The following is a 20840-nucleotide window of genomic DNA, read 5'->3' as shown; positions in this document are numbered from 1 at the left end:
TGCTTTGGTTTCTGAAGATAGGTATAGAACCATGTAGGCAGGGCCCTCAGATAACTGTAAGAGCCTGCAATAGAGTTCTCTTCTGAAAAGTGACAAAAATGGCATCCCGGGGCACCAAATTTGACGACACGCACAAAGATTTCTTTTTTCTAACTAACAGCCCTGCAGATTAAGCCTGCCTTCCAAGAGCCAAGCAGGGGCCTTTCCTTTTCACACTTCATCACCACTAACGATGGTGATGAAGAGGGTTCTCCAAGACCACCAGGAATAAAAAGCAATACAAATTTTTTGTTACTGGAACATAAAAAGATCTAATTCTGAATATACATGGACAAGATTTGTTGAGTAAGGAAGGGTGAATTTCCAGAAGAGAAATGCACTTCAGATTATATCAACTGCCATACAGTTCTACCAGAAACATGTCAAATCTTCCATCTGCCACATATCAGCAAGTATTCTCCAGAAGCTGCAGGAAAGACCAGGGGTGGCTCCAGGCACCAGCACGCCAAGCGCGTGCATGGGGCGGCAAGCCATGGGGAGCGCTCTGCCAGTTGCTGCGAGGGCGGCAGGCAGTTTGCCTTCGGCGGCATGCCTGCGGAGGGTCCACTGGTCTCATGGCTTTGGTGGACATCCCGCAGGCGTGCCGCCGAATCCGCGGGACCGGGGACCTCCCGCAGGCAAGCCGCCCAAGGCAGCCTGCCTGCCGTGGTTGGGGCGGCAAAATACCTAGAGCCACCCCTGGGAAAGACAAACAAAAGTTTGAAGAAAGTGCTGTGATGTTTTGTGCTGATGTTGTATTAAAAAACTTAAGTGTATCAGTGAGGGTTTTCAAGCTCCATTCAGGTGACCTTTTTTCTCAAAATGGAACAGCTTCTTGCTGAGAACATACATTCTACTCCCTGTCTGATCTAAAGGCTGGATTCTTGTGCAGGGCTTCTTAGGAGTCGCATAGTTTTTGTGAATTTGTTTTGTAAGGTACAGGAAATGAAAGGCATGTTATCAGTATTTGACTTTTTAAGACAGCAGTTATACTGTAATATTGAACACAACTGCATTGTACCCTTTCATCACCTCACACTCCGCCAAACTCTGGAGTCAGCAGGGGCACTGGACAAAAAAAGAGGGTCATAGATAGCTCTTCACTATAGTTTTCCCATAATGAAAATACAACCCTCACCTTTTCTGGTCCAGGGAAAGCAGGAGCATGCTACAGAATGCCTCTGTTTAGACTGCATGCTGGGACAATATAATTCTGTAAGGCTGTCAAGATATTGCAGCGATAATCATGATTTAAATACACAGATAGAACGACGGACCGACAGGAAGGATGATCCAATGGTTAGGGCATTAGCCTTGCACTCAGGATGCCTGGGCTCAATTCCCGACTCTAACCGACTTCCTGTATGATCTTGGAAAAGTCTCTTAAGATACTCTATGCCTCAGCTCCCATCTGTAAAATGGGAGTAACAGACCTGCCCTGCCACATGGGGGTGTTGTTAAGAGGACAACACTGAAGATTGTGAGGCACTTAGATATTTTGGTAAAGACTGCCATGTAATTACCTAAGACAGACAGCAACTAGGTATTAAATTCTAACACTGCTCTTGAAGGTAAGAGTAGGAAAAAAACAAGAACCTGGAAGCAGAAAACACCATTAATCTGGAGCTCCAACCCTAAAAGGGAACCAAGAATACATTAAGTGACATTCACAAAGTAGAAGTAAACAAACTAAATGGTCCAAGATGCAGATAATTCTTCTACTTTATTTTTAGCAGAATACCACATGGATGATGCTCCCATTAGTATAGCTCATTACCACCAGCTGTAAAAAGGGATTACTGGGAGGAAAGAAAGGTGGAGCCACTGTCTAAAAATATATCCTAAGAAGTAAATTTACATGCAAATGAGAAGAAGGAGAAGATGGCAAGATATAGGAGTGAATATGCTAAATTTCAGGATAACCCAACATAACTGAAGCTCTAGCAAAGCCAAAAAAAATCAGTTAAACAGTTTTATGTCTCAGAAACTGGAATGCATCTTTCTACAAATTAAAGACAGATTGTAAAGACAAGGACAGAACTGGAAAGTTCACTGCTCATCAAATTAAAAACCAGAGTCTCATTCATAAAAAATAGTTACATGGTCAACTCATTCTTTGCTCAAAAGTTTGTGTGTGCAACTAGAGATGATTGTTCTTGTCAGCTATAGAGAAACTATCAGTTTAACATGGGCTCCCTACAGCATATGGGGTTACATTCCAGGTGAGGTGTTAGTAGAAGTACAAGAGACAGTGGAAATGCCCCCTTCTTGCGCAAGACTGGTCACATGATCAGCAGCTGGAGTTGTTTAACAAAATACCAGTGCAAGCAATTCTTTAGCATTCCCCATAGCTACATGACAACCACACACAAAACCTACTCCATTTCAAATACCCAGCTGCCTTATGGCTCAATGCTTCTCACCACTACCTTCTGTGAAGTTTTTTTCAGCATTCTTCTCAACTTACAAAGTCCCGTTTTTAGAAAGAGGAGGTGGAGAAAGAAGCAAGAGAACACTGGGAAGGTGATTACTAGGAAAAAAATGTATGTATATGACGTGAAATGGGAGTCATTTTACTCAGATTCTGGATGAAATATTTTAAAACACATATATGGGTACAAACACATGGTGAGGTCCCCTCCACATAAACAAACCCCACTCACTTCATCACCTTTCTTTGGAAAAGAAGATGTTTAACTGAGAGGTAGGCTGTTACCAAGGAATTTGACAGTTTTGGGAACAAAAAATTTCCACCCTCTGCAGAATAAACAGTTTCATAAAATCACCACAGTCCCTTCTTACATCCTCTTTGTTTGTAAGTTTTTAGTGGATGTATTTTGTTTCTCTTGTAGCTAACTTTACTCTCTCTTTAAAGGCATAATCTGTTAAATTGTATTAAGAAGCTTGGCTCCTCAAACACCAGTATCCAGAGATTTTAAAAAATCAAAGTATTAATAAGTTATGAGGTATGCAAATAAGATCGTGGTGTCCACATCTTTATGTATAAAGTGAACAAAACAGACAACAGAGAAGAGGGGTGGGAGGTCAAGACACACTTTAGACTGCTGCAAATATTTGTGTCTGAAAAGTTCCTTTAAACTAAAAAGCAGACATGTTAACACAAGGGTTTTAGTGTATTAACTACCAGAATATGTTATCTCAACATCTTTTTTTTTTTTGGTCCTTTTTCCTTTCCTGTTACTAATACAGGCAATGGCTGATTTGCTGTTGTGAGATGAAGAACACACAATAATGCAAGCAAAAAAGTTAATTTCTCTGATTCCAGATCTATCTACTCTCCTTCTCCCTCAGGTAATGATAGTTTTGCTGGGACATGACAGGATCAACCAGACTTCAATCTATTTTATATCTATTCAGCAGGAGAATTCCCAGCAGAATGTAAAAACACTTATTCAATAAACTACACATATACTGGGGCATATAATCAATTTTAGCATCTATAGAAGAACAGCAGGTTTAGCTACCCAGACTGAATAAGACAGAACCCTGTCATTCTCTCCCACCCATGTGTTGAAGGAGAATTGAAGGTATTTGAAAATTCACTAGCATTTCTATTAACACAAAGAATAAAAAATATTCAGTTCTGAAAGAATTTCAGTAATGTTTTGATCCTGAAGAATTCTGTCAATGGAGAACGCACATGTCCCCAAGCAAGAAATCTCCCCTCCCTTCTCCCTCACCAATCTGCCATTGACTTGTCCCAAGGGAACACTGTGATGATGTTGTACAAAAATATATTCTAATTGAATATATAAAATATAACCAAAAAATAGCTGAAAGATTTACAATACAGCATCCCATAATGAGGCATCATATTTCCTACCACAAGAGTCCAAAACCTAATCAGTATGTTTCAATTCAACAAAAAAAATAGAATATAATATAGTTTGCCTGGACTTTGTTTAGTTTTTTCCTTCTGCTTATAAAACAAGCTCCAATTAACCAAAAGAGGCTGCTTACACTTTGCATCATCAACTTCAATTCATAATGCAAGGTCGCAGGTGATCTGTGCATAACTTTAAACATTAAATGGGATAGTGAAAACCTGTCATTAGAAGCTTCAGGATTAGGGATTTCTAATTAACTTGTGTATGGATTAAATTTAAAACCCCACAAGGTAGAGACTTGATGTCTGAATATCTTTCATAACAGATTCCTAACCCATTTCCATTCCCTTTAAGCACTTCTGTATTCAGGGACGAAGCTCCAAAAAAGACGGTTACTCACCTTTGTAACTGTTGTTCTTCGAGATGTGTTGCTCATATCCATTCCAGTTAGGTGTGCGCGCGCCGCGTGCACGTTCGTCGGAAGATTTTTACCCTAGCAACCCCCAGTGAGTCGGCTGGGCGCCCCCTGGAGTGGTGCCGCTATGGAGCCGGATATATACCCCTGCCGACCCAGCCACCCCTCAGTTCCTTCTTGCCGGCTACTCCGACAGTGGGGAAGGAGGGCGGGTTTGGAATGGATATGAGCAACACATCTCGAAGAACAACAGTTACAAAGGTGAGTAACTGTCTTTTCTTCTTCGAGTGCTTGCTCATATCCATTCCAGTTAGATGATTCCCAAGCCTTACCTAGGCGGTGGGGTCGGAGTGAGATGTTGCAGAATGCAAAACTGCCGAGCCGAAGGCCGCATCATCTGTGGACTGTTGGACCAGTGCATAATGTGAGGCAAAGGTGTGGACCGAAGACCAGGTAGCTGCGCGACATATCTCATGGATGGGAACATGAGCCAGGAAGGCAGCAGAAGAAGCCTGAGCCCTGGTGGAATGAGCGGTAAGGTGGCTCGATGGAATATGGGCCAAGTCATAGCAGGTACGGATGCACGACGTCACCCAAGATGAAATCCTCTGGGAGGAGACAGGTAGGCCTTTCATTCGGTCTGCCAATGTGACAAAGAGTTGTGGCGTTTTACGGAAGGGCTTTGTCCGCTCAATAGAAAATGCGAGCGCCCTACGGACATCTAGGGAGTGCAATTGTTGCTCTCGTTGTGAAGAGTGTGGCTTCGGGAAGAAGACCAGAAGGAAGATATCCTGGTTGATATGAAAGGCCGATACAACCTTAGGGAGGAAGGCCGGATGTGGCCGCAACTGCACCTTGTCCTTGTGAAATACCGTATACGGTGGGTCCACCGTGAGAGCCCGAAGTTCAGAGACTCGTCGAGCCCATGTAATGGCTACAAGGAAAGCTGTCTTCCAGGACAGGTATAGCAGCGAGCAGGTCGCCAGCGGCTCAAATGGGGCAGTCATAAGTCTGGGGGTCGGGACCCCTCAGGGGTCACGAGGTTATTACTGGGGGTCATGAGCTGTCAGCCTCCACCTCAAACCCCGCTTTGCCTCCAGCATTTATAATAGTGTTAAATATATAAAAAAGTGTTTTTAATTTATAAGGGGGGGGGGTGTCACACTCAGAGGTTTGCTATGTGAAAGGGGTCACCAGTATAAAAGTTTGAGAACCACTGAATTAACCCTTCTGGAGCCTCAAGGAATGTAGGGGAGGGGGGTCTCCCTTGGTAGAGTTGGGAAGGATATTACTTTTCTCATGTGATCCCTCCCCCAGTGGCTAGTTTTAAATGAAGCTACCCTCCCCTGACATGAATCTCCCTATGGCACTGAAATTAAATATAGACTATAATTTGGCATTTGAGAAGTGAAAGGGAAGTTTCACAAGGGAGTTCTCCAGGTGAAGGAGGAGCTAATACAGCATCTGTGGGGTAAGTGACTGTCTGTAGTGTGTGTTTGTTTGTGTTTGGGGGTTACTTGCTGTGTGCTGAGCTTGTGTTTGTCAGTCTGTTTGTTTGTTTAGTTGTTTGAGGGACCGTGTGCTCTGGCTGGCAGTTGGAAGCAGGTTTGGAAGCTCGAAGCCTCTGGTAATTGGCTGAGTTTTTTTGCTGCAGGAGACTGTCCAGGAAAAGGATAAATGGACACAAATCAGACACAAATGGACACAAATCAGACATTAGGAATGGCAATATACAAAAACCTGTAGGAGAACACTTCAACCTCCCTGGCCACACAATAGCAGATCTTAAGGTGGCCATCCTGCAGCAAAAAAACTTTAGGACCAGACTTCAAAGAGAAACTGCTGAGCTCCAGTTCATCTGCAAATTTGACACCATCAGCTCAGGATTAAACAAAGACTGTGAATGGCTTGCCAATTACAGAACCAGTTTCTCCTCCCTTGGTTTTCACACCTCAACTGCTAGAACAGGGCCTCATCCTCCCTGATTGATCTAACCTCGTTATCTCTAGCTTGTTTCTTGCTTGCTTATATACACCTGCCCCTGGAAATTTCCACTACATGCATCCGAAGAAGTGGGTATTCACCCACGAAAGCTCACGCTGCAAAACGTCTGTTAGTCTATAAGGTGCCACAGGATTCTTTGCTGCTTCTACAGAACCAGACTAACACGGCTACCCCTCTGATATTGTGAAAGTGTAACTTACAAATGTAGATCTTTTTTTTTACATAACTGCACTCAAAGACAAAACAGTGTAAAACTTTAGAGCCTACAAGTCTACTCAGTCCTACTTCTTGTTCAGCCAATTGCTAAGACAAACAAGTTGGTTTACATTTACGGGAGATACTGCTGACTGCTTCTTATTTACAATGTCATCTGAAAGTGAGAACAGGCATTCACATGGCACTTTTGTAGCTGCATTACAAGGTATTTATATGCCAGATATGCTAAACATTCATACGCCCCTTCATGCTTTGGCCACCATGCCAGAGGACGTGCTTCCATGATGATGACACTCGTTAGAAAAAAATAATGAGTTAATTAAATTTGTGACTGAACTCCTTGGGGGAGAATTGTATCACCCTGCTCTGTTTTACCCGCATTCTGCCATATATTTCATGTTATAGCAGTCTCGGATGATGAACCAGTACATGTTCATTTTAACAACACTTTCACAGCAGATTTGACAAACGCAAAGAAGGTACCAATGTGAGATTTCTAAGGATAGATACAGCACTCGACCCAAGATTTAAGAATCTGAAGTGCCTTCCAAAATCAGAGTGACAAGGTGTGGAGCATGCTTTCAGAAGTCTTAAAAGAGCAACACTCTGATGCCTAGCCGAACTACAGAACCCAAACCACCAAAAAAGAAAATCAACCTTCTGCTGGTGGCATCTGACTCAGATGATGAAAATGAACATGCATCAGTCCACTCTGCTTTGGATCGTTACCGAGCAGAACCCGTCATCAGCATGGACGCATGTATTCTGGAATGGTGGTTGAAGCATGAAGGGACATATGAATCTTTAGCGCATCTGGCATGTAAATATCTTGCGATGCTGGCTACAACAGTGCCATACGAACGCCTGTTCTCACTTTCAGGTGACATTGTAAACAAGACGTGGGCAGCATTATCTCCTGCAAATTGTAGCCAAACTTGTTTGTCTGAGCGATTGGCTGAAGTAGGACTGAGTGGACTTGTAGGTCCTAAAGTTTTACATTGTTTTATTTTTAATGCAGCTATTTTTTGTACATAATTCTACATTTGTAAGTTCAACTTTCATTATAAAGAGATGGCACTACAGTACTTGTATTGAGTGAATTGAAATACTATTTCTTTTGTTTTTTACAGTGCAAATCTTTGTAATAATAAATACAAAGTGAGCACTGTACACTTTGTATTCTGTGTTGTAATTGAAATCAATATATTTGAAAATGTAGAAAACATCCAAAAATATTTAAATAAAAAGTATTATATTATTGTTTAATCGTGTGATTAATTTTTTTAATGCTTGACAGCCCTAATTTCTGCACATTATAAATTACACAAATAATCACGAACAGGTGGATGTGGGACAGATTTACAGTCTCTCTAATGTGTACAAGCATACAAACTATTTGGTACAATACTGCCTCCTGAAGGCTCATATGAACTAGTACTGCCCGATAAAAACAAGTCTAACACAAAGCATGCTTTTTCAATATTATTTCTGGTGAATAAGGGAATGTCTATACTGCAATGTAAGGCCAGGGTTTGAACTCTGGCTCAAACCTAATCCCCCACTTCCATCTACACACAAATATCACTAACCCAGCGATCAGACTCAGGGTCCCAAAACCCCAGGAGGGTGGAAGTTCCAAACCTGAGTCAAGATGGGACCAAGAGCGCATAGATGCAGTATGGAGTTGGAGTATATTTGGAGTATAGATGCAGCCCTGATGGAGTTGTGCTCTGGGAGTCTACCTAAAGTATTCCACAATCCCAAAAGCCCCCTTTCTTTGTCCTCTGGACAGTCAAATTCGGTGAATAGTCAAGTTTTCTCACACTGCACCATGAACAAAGGGCTAGAGCAACCGTCTTTTGGGAGAGCGCTAGGAAGTCCGGGATATGGGTAGTTGGACTCCGGCTCACACAGTGCAGTATAGATGTTGGAGTCAGGGTTCAACAATTCCTAATCCAGGGTAACAAATGAGTGTAAATGCCCAAGTCCTAGGTTAACAAACCCATGGTCTGCTAACTCAAGTTCTACTTACCCTAGGCTTACACTACAGCATGAACATACCCTCTGTGTGTAAAGAAGATCACTGGAAAGAGTGAGAGGCTTTTTCTAAACAGATTATTCAGAAAAAGACTTTCACACCTCCTTCCCTCCCTCTCTGAGCAAACAGGGGCCAATTAATTTGTTAGGTTGTTGGCAGGGTTCATGTTCACACACAGTAGTGAGAAAGCTGATGAAAGCCAATTGGAATGCAGAAACTATGAGCCAGATCCTCAGCTGAGGGAATTTGGTGCAATTCCATTGAAATTAATGGATCCAGAGAAGGAAGTGGCCTTCTGTTTTTCACTTTTTCATTTCAGTGTTCTGGCTCTGGATTAAATCTCTCTATTCATTATTGTTCTCCCTACTTTAAAATGGGAGATGTAAATACCTTGACTGAAAGACCACATAGTTTCCCTTCAACTTCCATAAGTGCCTCCATATCATCTGCTGAAATGGTGTTGTGTACCTTCCTACAGCAAATACTCCTCAGTAAATCATCACACATATCCCTATTTATCCAGTGGCGGTGGAGGTGAGGGAAATTCTTTTAGTCTATCTAGAACACCAAATGTCACAAAACACTGTGCAAAGGTGGGGAACAATAGGCTCCTCAGCACCAAGACCAATATAAAATACTAGCTCTGAAGGCCCCGTAATCACAGTAGGATTTATAGTTCTATATGCAAATTTAGCAGGGTGCTTTCTTGAAGTATTTAAAAAAAAACACAGTAGGTTTTAACAATCATTACTGAACATTAATGATGGTTAAGTATCTCCAGGGATAAAATAGAAGCACTATAACTTCCCAGGCAATAGATGGTTGTAATAAACTCAGATACTAACTACCGATTAACTTTTCAGCATCAAGAAACTCACAAATTACCCTTTGAAGGTACAGAACAGGCATTTTAAAATTAACTTCTCTGTAAAAGCTGAGTAACTGCTGTGATAGACCCTGGCCAGTTGGGAACAGCAGAGTAGCAGAAGGGAGATATACTGGCTCCTGGATAAGCAGTTTTCTGTTCCCTGAGTGACCAGAGCAGGGGCTGCTCCAGGCTAATGAGAACACCTGACTCCAATTAACCTGCTAAGAGTCAGGTGAGGCTGTTATGCACCTGACTCTAATTAAGGTTCCTCTGATGCTATAAAAGGGCTCACTCCAGTCAGGCCGAAGGGAGCTAGAGGAGAGAAAGTGCGTGAGAGGAACTGGGAGCAAGAGGCATGCAAGAAGCTGAGAGTGAGTAGGCATACTGCTGGAGGACTGAAGTACACCCATTATCAGACATCAGGAGGAAGGTCCTGTGGTAAGGACAAAAGGTGTTGGGAGGAGGCCATGGGGAAGTAGCCCAGGGAGTTGTAGCTGTCGCGCAACTGTACCAGAAGGCATTCTAGACAGCTGCAGTCCACAGGGTCCTGGGCTGGAACCCGGAGTAGAGGGCGGGTCCGGGTTCCCCCCAAAGCTCCCAACTCCTGATCAAACACAGGAGGAATTGACCTGGACTGTGGCTTCTACCAGAGCGGAAGGTCTCTGGGCTGTTTCCCGACCCACAAGGTGACTCTGTGAGGTGAGCAAATCCGCCAATAAGTGCAGGACCCACCATGGTAGAGGAGGAACTTGGTCACACTGCATTAAAAACTAAAAGGATCCTTTTCAAGAATATAGAGCCATCAGATTAAATCACCTCACTTCCCCACACCCTCCAGCCTAGCTATAATTCAACTAAATATCACTCAGACTGAGGCAACAATAATGGTGAATGATTAAAAAAAGACTGAAGGCTACATTCTTCCTCCAGAGATACATGTGAAAGTCTCCCCCAACTGATCTAATTATGTACCATAGTATATATCAGCCATAGTGTCTAGTCTCACTGTGCTGCATGTACTTAATTATATGCTAGTGGCCTTAGAACCATGGAGTGATGGAAACATACAGTGACTTATTTAAAAAAAATTTTTTTTTGAGGAAGAGGCTCACTAAATATTAAAACAAACCCTTTACCCTAATATTCCATTACCTCTTGTAGTAGAAAGAGAGCCTGAGACATGAGGCCTGGTGTAAAGCCTAAGGCCTGAACTAAGGTCAGCCCATGCTGAGACAAATCAAAGGTAGCAAGAGTCAAGCTATGAGCAAAAAGTCAGGCCCCATTACAAAGCAGATGCCTGCTTGCAAGTTTGCTATCTGATACATGAATTTGGCAAGAACAAGGCTGGCACTGCAAAAACACAAGCACTCTTAGGCACTAAGTATTCAGGTAAACACATTCCAAAAGGGTGGCACCAGAACACCCTGATACAAGGTTATGGTGTAAACACACTCCCTGAAGATGATACAAGGACACACTGACCCCTCTTAAAGATAAGGTCAGGGTTAACAGGGTGATGGAGAGAGATGTTTTGATTGAACCAATAAGTATAAGGTAAAGGGTGGTAACTAACCATGTCAGCAGGGCAATACATAACTTGTTTGCATCGGTGTATAAAAGAGGGGCCACAGACTGGGTGTCTTTGTCCGGCTGGAGGGGGAGGGAAGGGGAGGAAAGAAAGACAAAGTCCCACTGTTCACTGAGCCAAGTCCATTGTAATGAGCACGTATAGGATGCTAGGACCATACTTTGTTGGCAATAAACATGGCGGAGCACCTTTGCCACTGAACCGAGTCTGTGGTCCTCTTGGGCCATTCAATATCTGTTGTGTCAGCTATCTGAGCAGGGCTGGGAGAGCACAGAGAATACACACACAGAGCCAACAACAGTCACCTCTAAGCCTCCTGGGCTGCTACCCACAGCTAGAGCCATATTACCCATATATACCAAGGGTTGTTGCTTCTCCATTAAAAGCTTTTTTAAAAGATTTTTTGCACTGGTGCATATCAAGGGTAGAAGACACCTGTGCATTTGGGAGATTTTGCAGTGCTTGATCATGGCTGGAATAGCATTTTCTGCTAGCAGCTTGTGTATATAATGGTAAATAAAAGTGCACAATTAATAATATACTAACAGTTCTTCTGGTGCCAGCATCCTCTGCCCTTGTGTACATTCAGGAACTGGAAAGCACAGACTATCCAGACAACAGGCTTAGTATGACCTCTCACATCTAGTTCTGAAGAATTCTAAAATGTATATTAACAAGAAACCATGACAACTACATTTAGATCAGTCTCCTGTATCATCTTTCTGTAGCTCCTGTACTATGTTTCTTTGTGTGCGTTAAAAATGTGTTTCCCTGAAATTTTAAGTGTCTTAAAATAATCCCTACTCATTAACAAGATTTTTTTTAAAGCTACAATGTTGTCATTTTAAGTGTCTGCCCTACAGTCACCTGCTAGGTGAGGGCTGCTACTTACGACACAGACACCACTCACAATCGTCATTTTGAATTTATTCCTCTTACAAACTTAACCCCTTTCACAGAGCTCCCCTTCATGCTGAAAATGCCAGACCACCCCTACATAGACAGAAATATTGGCAGATTCTGCTGCAGCAAAGACTCATTGCTGACATCCAAAAAATCGGAGGAAGTTACTGTGACATTCTGGAAGGTACAAGATACTACAACAGCTCCCAGATGGGCCAGACCAATGCTCAAGTCAGTAATCAGGAGGGTTCTATTTTTATTTCTGCAGAAGGATTCAGAGAATTTAGATAAGCAGCACATTTGGCAGACCCCTATTTAGGTACAAGCCAGGTACGGGATCTGTGTACAAGATGCGGGACTGGAATCTGCCTTCAAAATGCTACAGTCTCAAGAATAATATTGCCACACAAACCAATGTGCACAACCATAAGAATTAGCCATTGGTTATAGTGCAGTCACCAATACTAACAGAAGAGGGCGTGCTAATGCCACGAGGATTCTGTGCATCGCAACTGGAAAGATACATTTTGGCATGGGAAGCACAAACTATAGTCTGTCCAGTTAAACTTTTTTAGAATTAATTTGCAGATTATTCATACACATTTAGCTAATTTCACAAGAACAGCAATTCAGTCACCTGCCTTCAACAGACATTTGAGATCAAATGAAGATTTCTTTCTGAAGGAATAAAATACACCTCCTGCTCAAAAAACACCAAAAGCGAGAGAGAGCGCTAAGAACAATGGTCCCAACACACACTGAAGTGTCTGTATATGGATGAATTTCAGCTACTCTGAATTGCAAAGTAATTTTTAATATAGCAAAAGTATTGTCTGATCATCTTAAAAATACTTTATGCCTTCATCCCAATGCATATTAAAATGTGAATAAAGGAACATTGGTATTGCCATACCGGATGAGACCAGCAGTCCACCAAGATCAATATGCTATCTCTAACAGTAGCTTTTATCAGCTATTTCAGAAGGAGGTGCAAAATACCTTGTAGTAATCAGTTATAAATTAAACTGCCCATAGAGAAAATCTCTTCTGGACCTCTATTAGTTAGAGATGGGTCGATGTCCTGAAGCATAACTGTATGCTTATTACTAGCCAGTTTATTGCACTGAACACAGTATGTATGATTGCAAAAAAAAGATTGTGGGCATTTAATTTCTTACCTAGCAGACTAAGTTTGATCTCCAGGACCTCTCTTCTACCTTTCCCTGCCTCACTGGTACATATATGTACCACAACCACTGTCTTTATCCTAGCACTGCATGTAAGTCTGTCTAGATGTCTTGAGAGGTCTGCAGCCTTCGCACCCAGCAGGAAATTCACCATGCACTTCTCTCAGTCATTACAAACCCAACTACCTATGTTTCTAATAATTGAATCCCCTGTAACTATTAACTGGCTCTTCCTAACAACAGGGGTCACACTGGAAGGAGGGTCCCAACTATGTGGTCATTTCCCTCCACTCCAACTTCATGTACTCCTTCCCCAAAATTTTCATCCTCCTCAACAGTGCAGAGGCTGTCAGATTGCTCTACTGTGTCCTTGAAAGTCTCATCATGTGCCATGCACCCAGAGCTGGAGATTTTGAAAGTAGTAGTGTCTGTTGGTCCGTGCATGTGCCCCTGCTCCCCCTCATAGCTTTGTCTGAGGCGATAAAGGGCAGACCGACCACACCCTCAGTTCTTTCTCTGCTGCAGCAGAGGGGAAGGACGACGGGATTAGAATAGAGATAGGGATCACACATCTCGAAGAACCTCCAGTTACAGGTACGTAACCTCCGCCTCTTCTTCGAGTGATGGTCCCTAGTACTGTATTCCACTGAGGGTGATTAACAAGCATTACCTAGGTAAGAGGAGGGTGTGAGGAAGATGATGGAACTGTGGAACAGAGAACAGTCATGCCTAATGAGGCATCTGTCGCAGAGTCTCGCACCCAAGTGTAACAGAAAGAGAAGGTATGTATCGATTACCACGTGCCTGCCTTAAATATGTCCCTAAGAGGCATGTCATGAAGCATAGCCATATTTGATGCTTGAGTTCTTGTGGGGTGGGCTCACATCCCATGGGGTGGAGACAGCCCAGATAACTGATAAAATGTAATGCACCCTGAAACCCACTTAGAAATCCTCTGAGTGCAAACAGCTTGCTCCTCAATCCTTTCAGCTATAGCGATAAACAGTCTGGGGGACTTCCTGAATGGTCTCGTCCTCTGCAGGTAGAGGGCCAAGACCCTGCGGATGTTGAGGGAGTGAAGGCACTGAGGCATGAGGCTTTGGAAAGAATGCACCTAAGTGTATGGGTTGCTTGAGAGGAAAATGTGATACAATCTTTGGTAGGAACTTGGGGTGCAAGTTCAGGGAAACTTTGTTCTTATGGAATGTGGTAAACGGGGGATCCAGCCATCATGGCGCCCACTTCGCTTATCCTTCTCACGGAAGTAATAGCTATGAGAAAGGCAACCTGCAGGGAGAGGAGAGACAGGGAGCCATGCGGCCAGAGGCTCGAAGGGTGACTTCATCAACATCATGAGAACATGGTTGAGGTCCCATTGGGGAGCAATGGATTGAATGGGAGGATAAATTCATAGGAGGCCCTTCCATAACCTGGTAGTCAAGGGGTGAGTAAAGACAGAGTGCCCTTCCACTAGGGGGTGGAAACACTGATAGCAGGTATGTGCACCTTGATGGAGTTGAGAGTGAGGCCTGACATCTTCAGGGAGAGGAGATTGTGCAAAAGAAGAGAAATGTCCACATCTTCAAGGGCAAGACTCCTCTGTTGGGCCCCTGCAGTGAACCGCTTCCACTTGACCCAATAGGATCACCTTGTGGACTCTTTTCTGCTACTCGAGAAGATGCCTTGTACTGCCGATGAACATTCTTGCTCTAGTGAAGATGACCATCCAAGAACGAAGCTCTGAGGTGAAGAATCTGGGGATAAGGATGCTGGATCCATCCACCTTGTTAATTCACATTCAGCCTCGCTCAGGAGATGAAGTATTTTCACTTTTAGGACCACTGCAATTTCTGATATTTGTTTCTCTCTTCCTCCCCATTTCTCTGACTGCTTTTCTTCCCTCTGCATTTCCTTCCCTGGAGCAACTCACAATTCTCCTGCACCATGGGGCATCCCTCATACCCCATTCCCAAGCCCATCTGATAGAATGCTCAGTAATGAAAATCAATGGCATATAGTGTCATTGTTAAGCATTGGAGTTAACACCTCTATGAGATTAACGAGCCAGAGGAGTCCATACCTTGCCAAAGCCATTGTTACAGACGGTCTGCAAACTCTGGAAGACAAAATGATTCAATTTATGGTGGCTTCACATTTGAAAACTTAATTTTACAATCAGGGATATAAACTTTTTTTAAACAAAGAAAAATTTGATTTTGCAGAACCTGAATATGCAATGCTGACTACATAAATACAAAGTTTACTTGTGCTTTTATTACCCTCATTTCTAGAGTCACACTCCAAAAACATATTGTTAAAAATCTAACCAATAGTTCACCCATATCTGTAAGATATGCCTAGACAGTCTTAAGTGCCAAATGCACACGAAAAAAAATGTTCTTTACTAGTCATTTAGTTTTCTATATTAACTTCCATAGTTGCACATTGTGAATCTGCTGAGCAACTAGGGTCCCACTGAGTAATACATTATAATTGTACATGATTACACACAATATTTCTGGAAGTGTCCTCTCTCAAAATGGGTCAAATTCATAGTTTAACTTCTCTGCTAGACACACTATCAAGACAAGCTTACTGTCATCAAGAAGTTTTATTCCTGTAATACAGATTACTGTGGAAGATCTAGAGAGTCTAAGCTCTAATGCACACACCTCTCAGGGTCACTACACAAAATAATTTTCCTTTGGATTAGTGAAAATGTTACTTTTTTCAAGTGTTTTTCATTATATTTATGGTAGTTTTACTGAGTTATGTTAATCTATCATGGCTTGAATATTAGTTCCTGATCTGCACTGCAGTGCTGCAGCTATGCCACTGCAGTGCAGACAACAGCAATGGAAGGTGTTTTTCCATCACTGTAGTAAATCCACTCCGAGAGACGGTAGCTAGGTTGATAGTTCTTCTTTCAACCTAGCTGTACCTACTGTGGGGGTTAGGTTGACCTAATTACATTGTACAGGGAGTGAAATTTTTTACAGCCCTGAGTGATATAGCTAGGTTGACTTAAGTTTTGGGTGTAGACCAGGACTAAGGTCAAAATTTAAGTTGCACAAACTTAAGCATGACTGCACTAGAGAGTAACTTCTTAATTCTCAAATTGTATAGAATTACTGCCAGGAACTGAGAAAGGAGACTGTTTAGCTGACAATCAGAATCACCGGTTGAATACCCCTTTATTTACACTCAGAGGGTTTAAAGCACCCAGTCTTGGGGTTGAAAGGCTGATATTACTCAGACCAACATTTTTATTAGAAAGATAAGTGAAAGACAGTAAAACAAAAGAGAACAAAACCTCGCTGACCTGGTGAGAGTCTCACTTCATCCTTGGCCTCGAGAATATCTGTCAGCAAGATGGGATAGTGAGAAAATTCACTTGTGTTTGTGCCCTTCAAATAAACAACAAAGGCGCCTCTGTGCTTCCTCCATAAAGGAGGGGAAAAAAACCCAAGAGCCACTGCAAAGAACAAAATCCCTTTCCTTCAGTGTAGATTTCACCCACCATTTCAAGGAAACTCACAAAGTACAGCTCAGCCCAGAGAGACACAGAGCACAGCATAACCAATACACTTAAGTAAGTAGCCTATTCTCAGTAGCAAAGTCATTACAGATAATTAGTATTTATTTTATGCCATGACCTATGTTAATGAGGCTAAGACAGATGCTGTTGCTAGACCACTGAAAACAACTAGCTTTAGCACTCCAGTGTGCAGTATCAGAAGTGAGCAAAACTTGGTCAATATATTTTAGATATGGACAGACTCTCACTTTTACCAGACACTGGCCCCTATCCTTGCGTACACTGGTAATTCACAGATAATAGAATTAATATCCACTAATTTTAAGAAGTGTAACATGACACAGACTTTTCTGTATATGAAAAGTAAGTAACTGGTTTCGTAAAGATTTTACACTTTAAGTTCCATTTTTATTAGACTGTATATTTTTAACTGACATTTTGAATATAGTCATAATGGTAAAACATACTTTTATGGGAGGGAGGACGGATTTGATTGCAATGTAACAACAATAGGATGCGTTTCAGAGTAGCAGCCGTGTTAGTCTGTATCCGCAAAAAGAACAGGACTACTTGTGGCACCTTAAAGACTAACAAATTTATTTTAGCATGAGCTTTCGTGAGCTACAGCTCACTTCTTCGGATAGGATGGTTCATCAGTAACAGATATAAAAACATAATGAATATCCCCAACCTGTCACTGTGGTGCCTGTTTTTGTCAGACCTGTACAATGATAATCACACCTTTGGGGGGGGGATAACACTGAAAATCTTAAATCCTTGCATACAGAAACAGAGAAACAATTGCCATACTGACTCAGACCTGTTATCCATTTATTCCAATACAGTTTGCAACAGAGGCCAGCACCAGATACTTTAGAGGAAGGTGTAAGAAACGCAGCAGTAAGTAGATACAGGACAATCTGCCTCCCCATATTAGGTCTCATTCTGGTCTCTAATAGTTAGAGGGTGGCTTAGGCCCTGAAGACTTAGGTTTTATCTCCCTTCCAAAATTCGTTAGTAGTGAACTACAACTCTAAGATATTCCTGTGTTCCACAGAGATAACCAATCCTCCTTTGAATCTTCCTCAATTCTTGGCTTCAAAGCCTGCAATCATTTGCAAAGGGGTTATTCCGTGAGTCTAACATGGGACAGATAATTCCATAGTGCCTCAATGCAGGAAGGTTCAAATCCACACAGCCAGCCAGCGAGAAGGTTGTTATTTCAAGGCTTTGTAACATGGGAGAGGTTGAGTTCAGGATCAGCTGGAGACGGGTCATTCATTAGCTCTTTACCATGAGAATGGCTGACTACACAGGTCCAGGGGCAGGTGTGTATATATAAGCCAGCAAGAGCAGGCTAGAGATAAAGAGGGTTAGATCAAGGGGGGATGGGGGGGGTTCCAGCAGCAGCTGAAAAAACAAGGAGAGAGGAATTTGCAAATGAATTGGAGCTCAGCAGTTTCTCTGGGAGTCTGGTCCTAAAGTTTTTTTGCTGGAGATGGCCCACTAAAATATCCTTTTCCTTAGAGACTGTCAGTTTTTGGATGTGTACATAGCAGGAGGGGCATGCTGGCATGATGGCATATATATTTACATGGTGGGCGACAGGTGAATGAACCGTGGATGGTGTGTGTGGCTGATCTGGTTAGTGATGGTGTTGTTGGTGTAGTATGTGGGCAGAGTTTTGTTGGCAAGGTTTGTTGCATGGGTTGGTTTTTGAGCTAGAGTGAGTTATGGTGGTGTGTGCAGTTGCTGGTGAGAATATGCTTCAGGTTGGCAGGTTCTGGGGACTGTATGTGATGGCCAGTGAGTCCTGTTGGTTTTTCTTCTTGGCTTGTCTTGCAGTAGGGCTTCTGGGTACACATCTGGCTCTGTTGATCTTTTTCCTTATTTCCTCTGTGGGTACTGTAGTTGAGAATGCTTGGTGGGGATTTTTTTCTAAGTGTTGTACCTCAGTGCTTGGCTGTAGACAATGGATCTTGTGGTGTGCCCGGGATGAAAGCTGGAGGCAGGAAGGTAGGCATAGGTGGAAGTGGACCTCCCGTAGATAGGGTCAGGCTGAGGTTGATGGAGGTGGAAAGCTGTTGAAAAATCATGGGAATTTTTTTTAGAGTCTCCTCCCATCAGTGTGTGGGATGTTTGTGTAGAGAGCCTCTATCCATGGGTGGCTAGGATGGTGTCTCTGGAAGGTCCACACATTGTAGTTTCTTTCAGGAAAGGAAATCAGTGGTGGTCAGGAGATGGCTGGAGTGCTGGTAACATAGGGGTCTAGGTAGTCCCATATCCAGACAGTCCTTCAGTGAGAGTTCCAATGCCCAGAGATGATGGGGTCCAGGGGGACCAGGTTTGTGGATCTTTAGGTAGAGATAGAATAAAAATTTGGTATTGGAGAGTTGTCTGATGGCCTCCTTTTGGTAGTCAGACCTGTTCATGATGACACAGCACCCTCTTTATCAGCCTCTTTGATTATAATGTCAGTCCATGTGGAGTTCTTCTTCTTGTGCTGTTGGTGGTCCACCAAGCATTCTCAAGACTACAGTACCACAAAAGAAACCAACAGGACTCCACTGGCCAGGGATCTACAACCCATCCTGGACAATGATCCACCAGACAACCTGCCAACCTGAAGCATATTCTTCTCACCAGCTGCACACCAATGGACACAAATCAGACATTAGGAATGGCAATATACAAAAAACTGTAGGAGAACACCATCCTCCAGCAAAAAAACTTAGGACCAGACTCCAGAGAGAACTGCTGAGCTCCATTTTTTTTTTGCAAATTTACACCATCAGTTTTAGACTAAAAAAAGAGACTGTGAATGCTGCCAATTACAGAAGAACCAGTTCCTCCTCCTTTTCACACCACAGCTGCTGGACAGGGCCCCCCTCCTCCTCCCTCTAATCTCTCTCCTCTCCTCTTCTCTTCTTTTTGCTATATATATATATACACCCATCTGTTAGTCTATAAGGTGCCACAGGATTCTTTGCTGCTTCTACAGAACCAGACTAACACGGCTACCCCTCTGATACTTGACTACACAGGCTCATCCTATGTAGTGTAGGGATGGAAGGAGGTGGAAGAGTCACTCCACAGGTTACCTGAGAAATATTGCTTCAGGACTAACACAGGAGGTGGTTATGTCAGAGGCATGTTTGATATGGAAATTAGTGGTAATTGCAAATTAGAGGGGGGAAAAGCACTAAAGCTGGTGAGAAAATTTCCACTGAAACAAAATTCACCAAAACAGGGGAGGGGGGCGAGAGAGAGAGAGATTGCTTTCCAACCAGTTCACTAGCATACTGGGATTCTGCCTCTAGAAGAAAAATACTTCTGATTGAGCAATAAACTCTCCAGTATAAACTACAGTTCAGAATGAACAGCTAGGAATGTCTTTAAATTTAGTTTGTATCTTGAGTTGATTGAGACTGTTTACAGGAATACAGCACAATTAACATGCTGCCAAGGTAGGGCCACAGAAGAATAAGGCCTTTTTCATATTAGGCTTTATTTATTTATAGAGTGATAGTCATATCCTAGAAACAGCACTGCCAACTCTAAAGGTTCAAAAATCATGAGTGAAGCCCAGAGAAATAATTAAATTAAGCCAAAAATCATGAGATTTTTAAAGAATATGTTATACTGTGTTTTTTGGTCTGTTTTGATTTTTTAATTCTCCTATCCATCCCCAGTATGTGTGAGAGACAATTAACATTGACCAACCTCCCAAATTTATTGGTAAGGTGATTTTGGCCCCTGCTGCAGGAGCTCTCACCCCCATATATGTCCATCCCCTGCCCAGCAATTAATTCTGTTCCCCCAACCTCCAAAATCAATCCTGTCCCCCACCCAGCCCCTCATCAGTTCTAGCCCCAGAGCCTCACATCTGCTCCTCCTGGGGTTCTTCATGAGCCTCTCCCAACCTGGCCAGGAGCTGCAGCAGTGTCCCGTTCTTCCCCTTCCAGCCTTAAGGAAGGGAGACAGCACCAGAGGTTCTTGACTTCCCTCTGCCCCTTTGCACGAGGGTGGGCTGGGGGTAGCCCGGGGGTAGCCCAGAGGAGCTGTCCCTGATCAAAGGGGGAGGGAGAATAGAGCCACTCTGAGCTGCTGGGATCTTTCTGCTCCCTCTTCCCCTTCTGTGAGAAGTGTGTTGGGTTGCAGAGGGGATGGGGAGAGAGCTCTGCCTGCTTCTTGGC

The 20840-nt window shown here is 42.9% G+C and overlaps 1 protein-coding gene across 4 annotated transcripts in view; it reads right to left on the bottom strand.

Moving 5' to 3' along the window:
• The window catches only part of TTC28 (tetratricopeptide repeat domain 28), a 445830-nt gene that overhangs the window by 403537 nt on the left and 21453 nt on the right, over positions 1-20840 (bottom strand). For 2 of the 4 annotated variants that reach the window (XM_039504811.1, XM_039504813.1), the window contains exon 3: positions 15187-15222. The exons of the other annotated variants lie outside the window; for them this stretch is intronic. In XM_039504811.1, coding sequence (XP_039360745.1) covers positions 15187-15222 — 36 coding nt within the window. The remainder of the gene's footprint in view (positions 1-15186; positions 15223-20840) is intronic. 4 annotated transcript variants of the gene reach the window in all.

This window comes from Mauremys reevesii, linkage group 18 (genome assembly GCF_016161935.1).
Source record: "Mauremys reevesii isolate NIE-2019 linkage group 18, ASM1616193v1, whole genome shotgun sequence".
NCBI classification, from domain to species: domain Eukaryota; kingdom Metazoa; phylum Chordata; order Testudines; family Geoemydidae; genus Mauremys; species Mauremys reevesii.
This window is presented reverse-complemented; position numbering and strand designations above follow the sequence as displayed.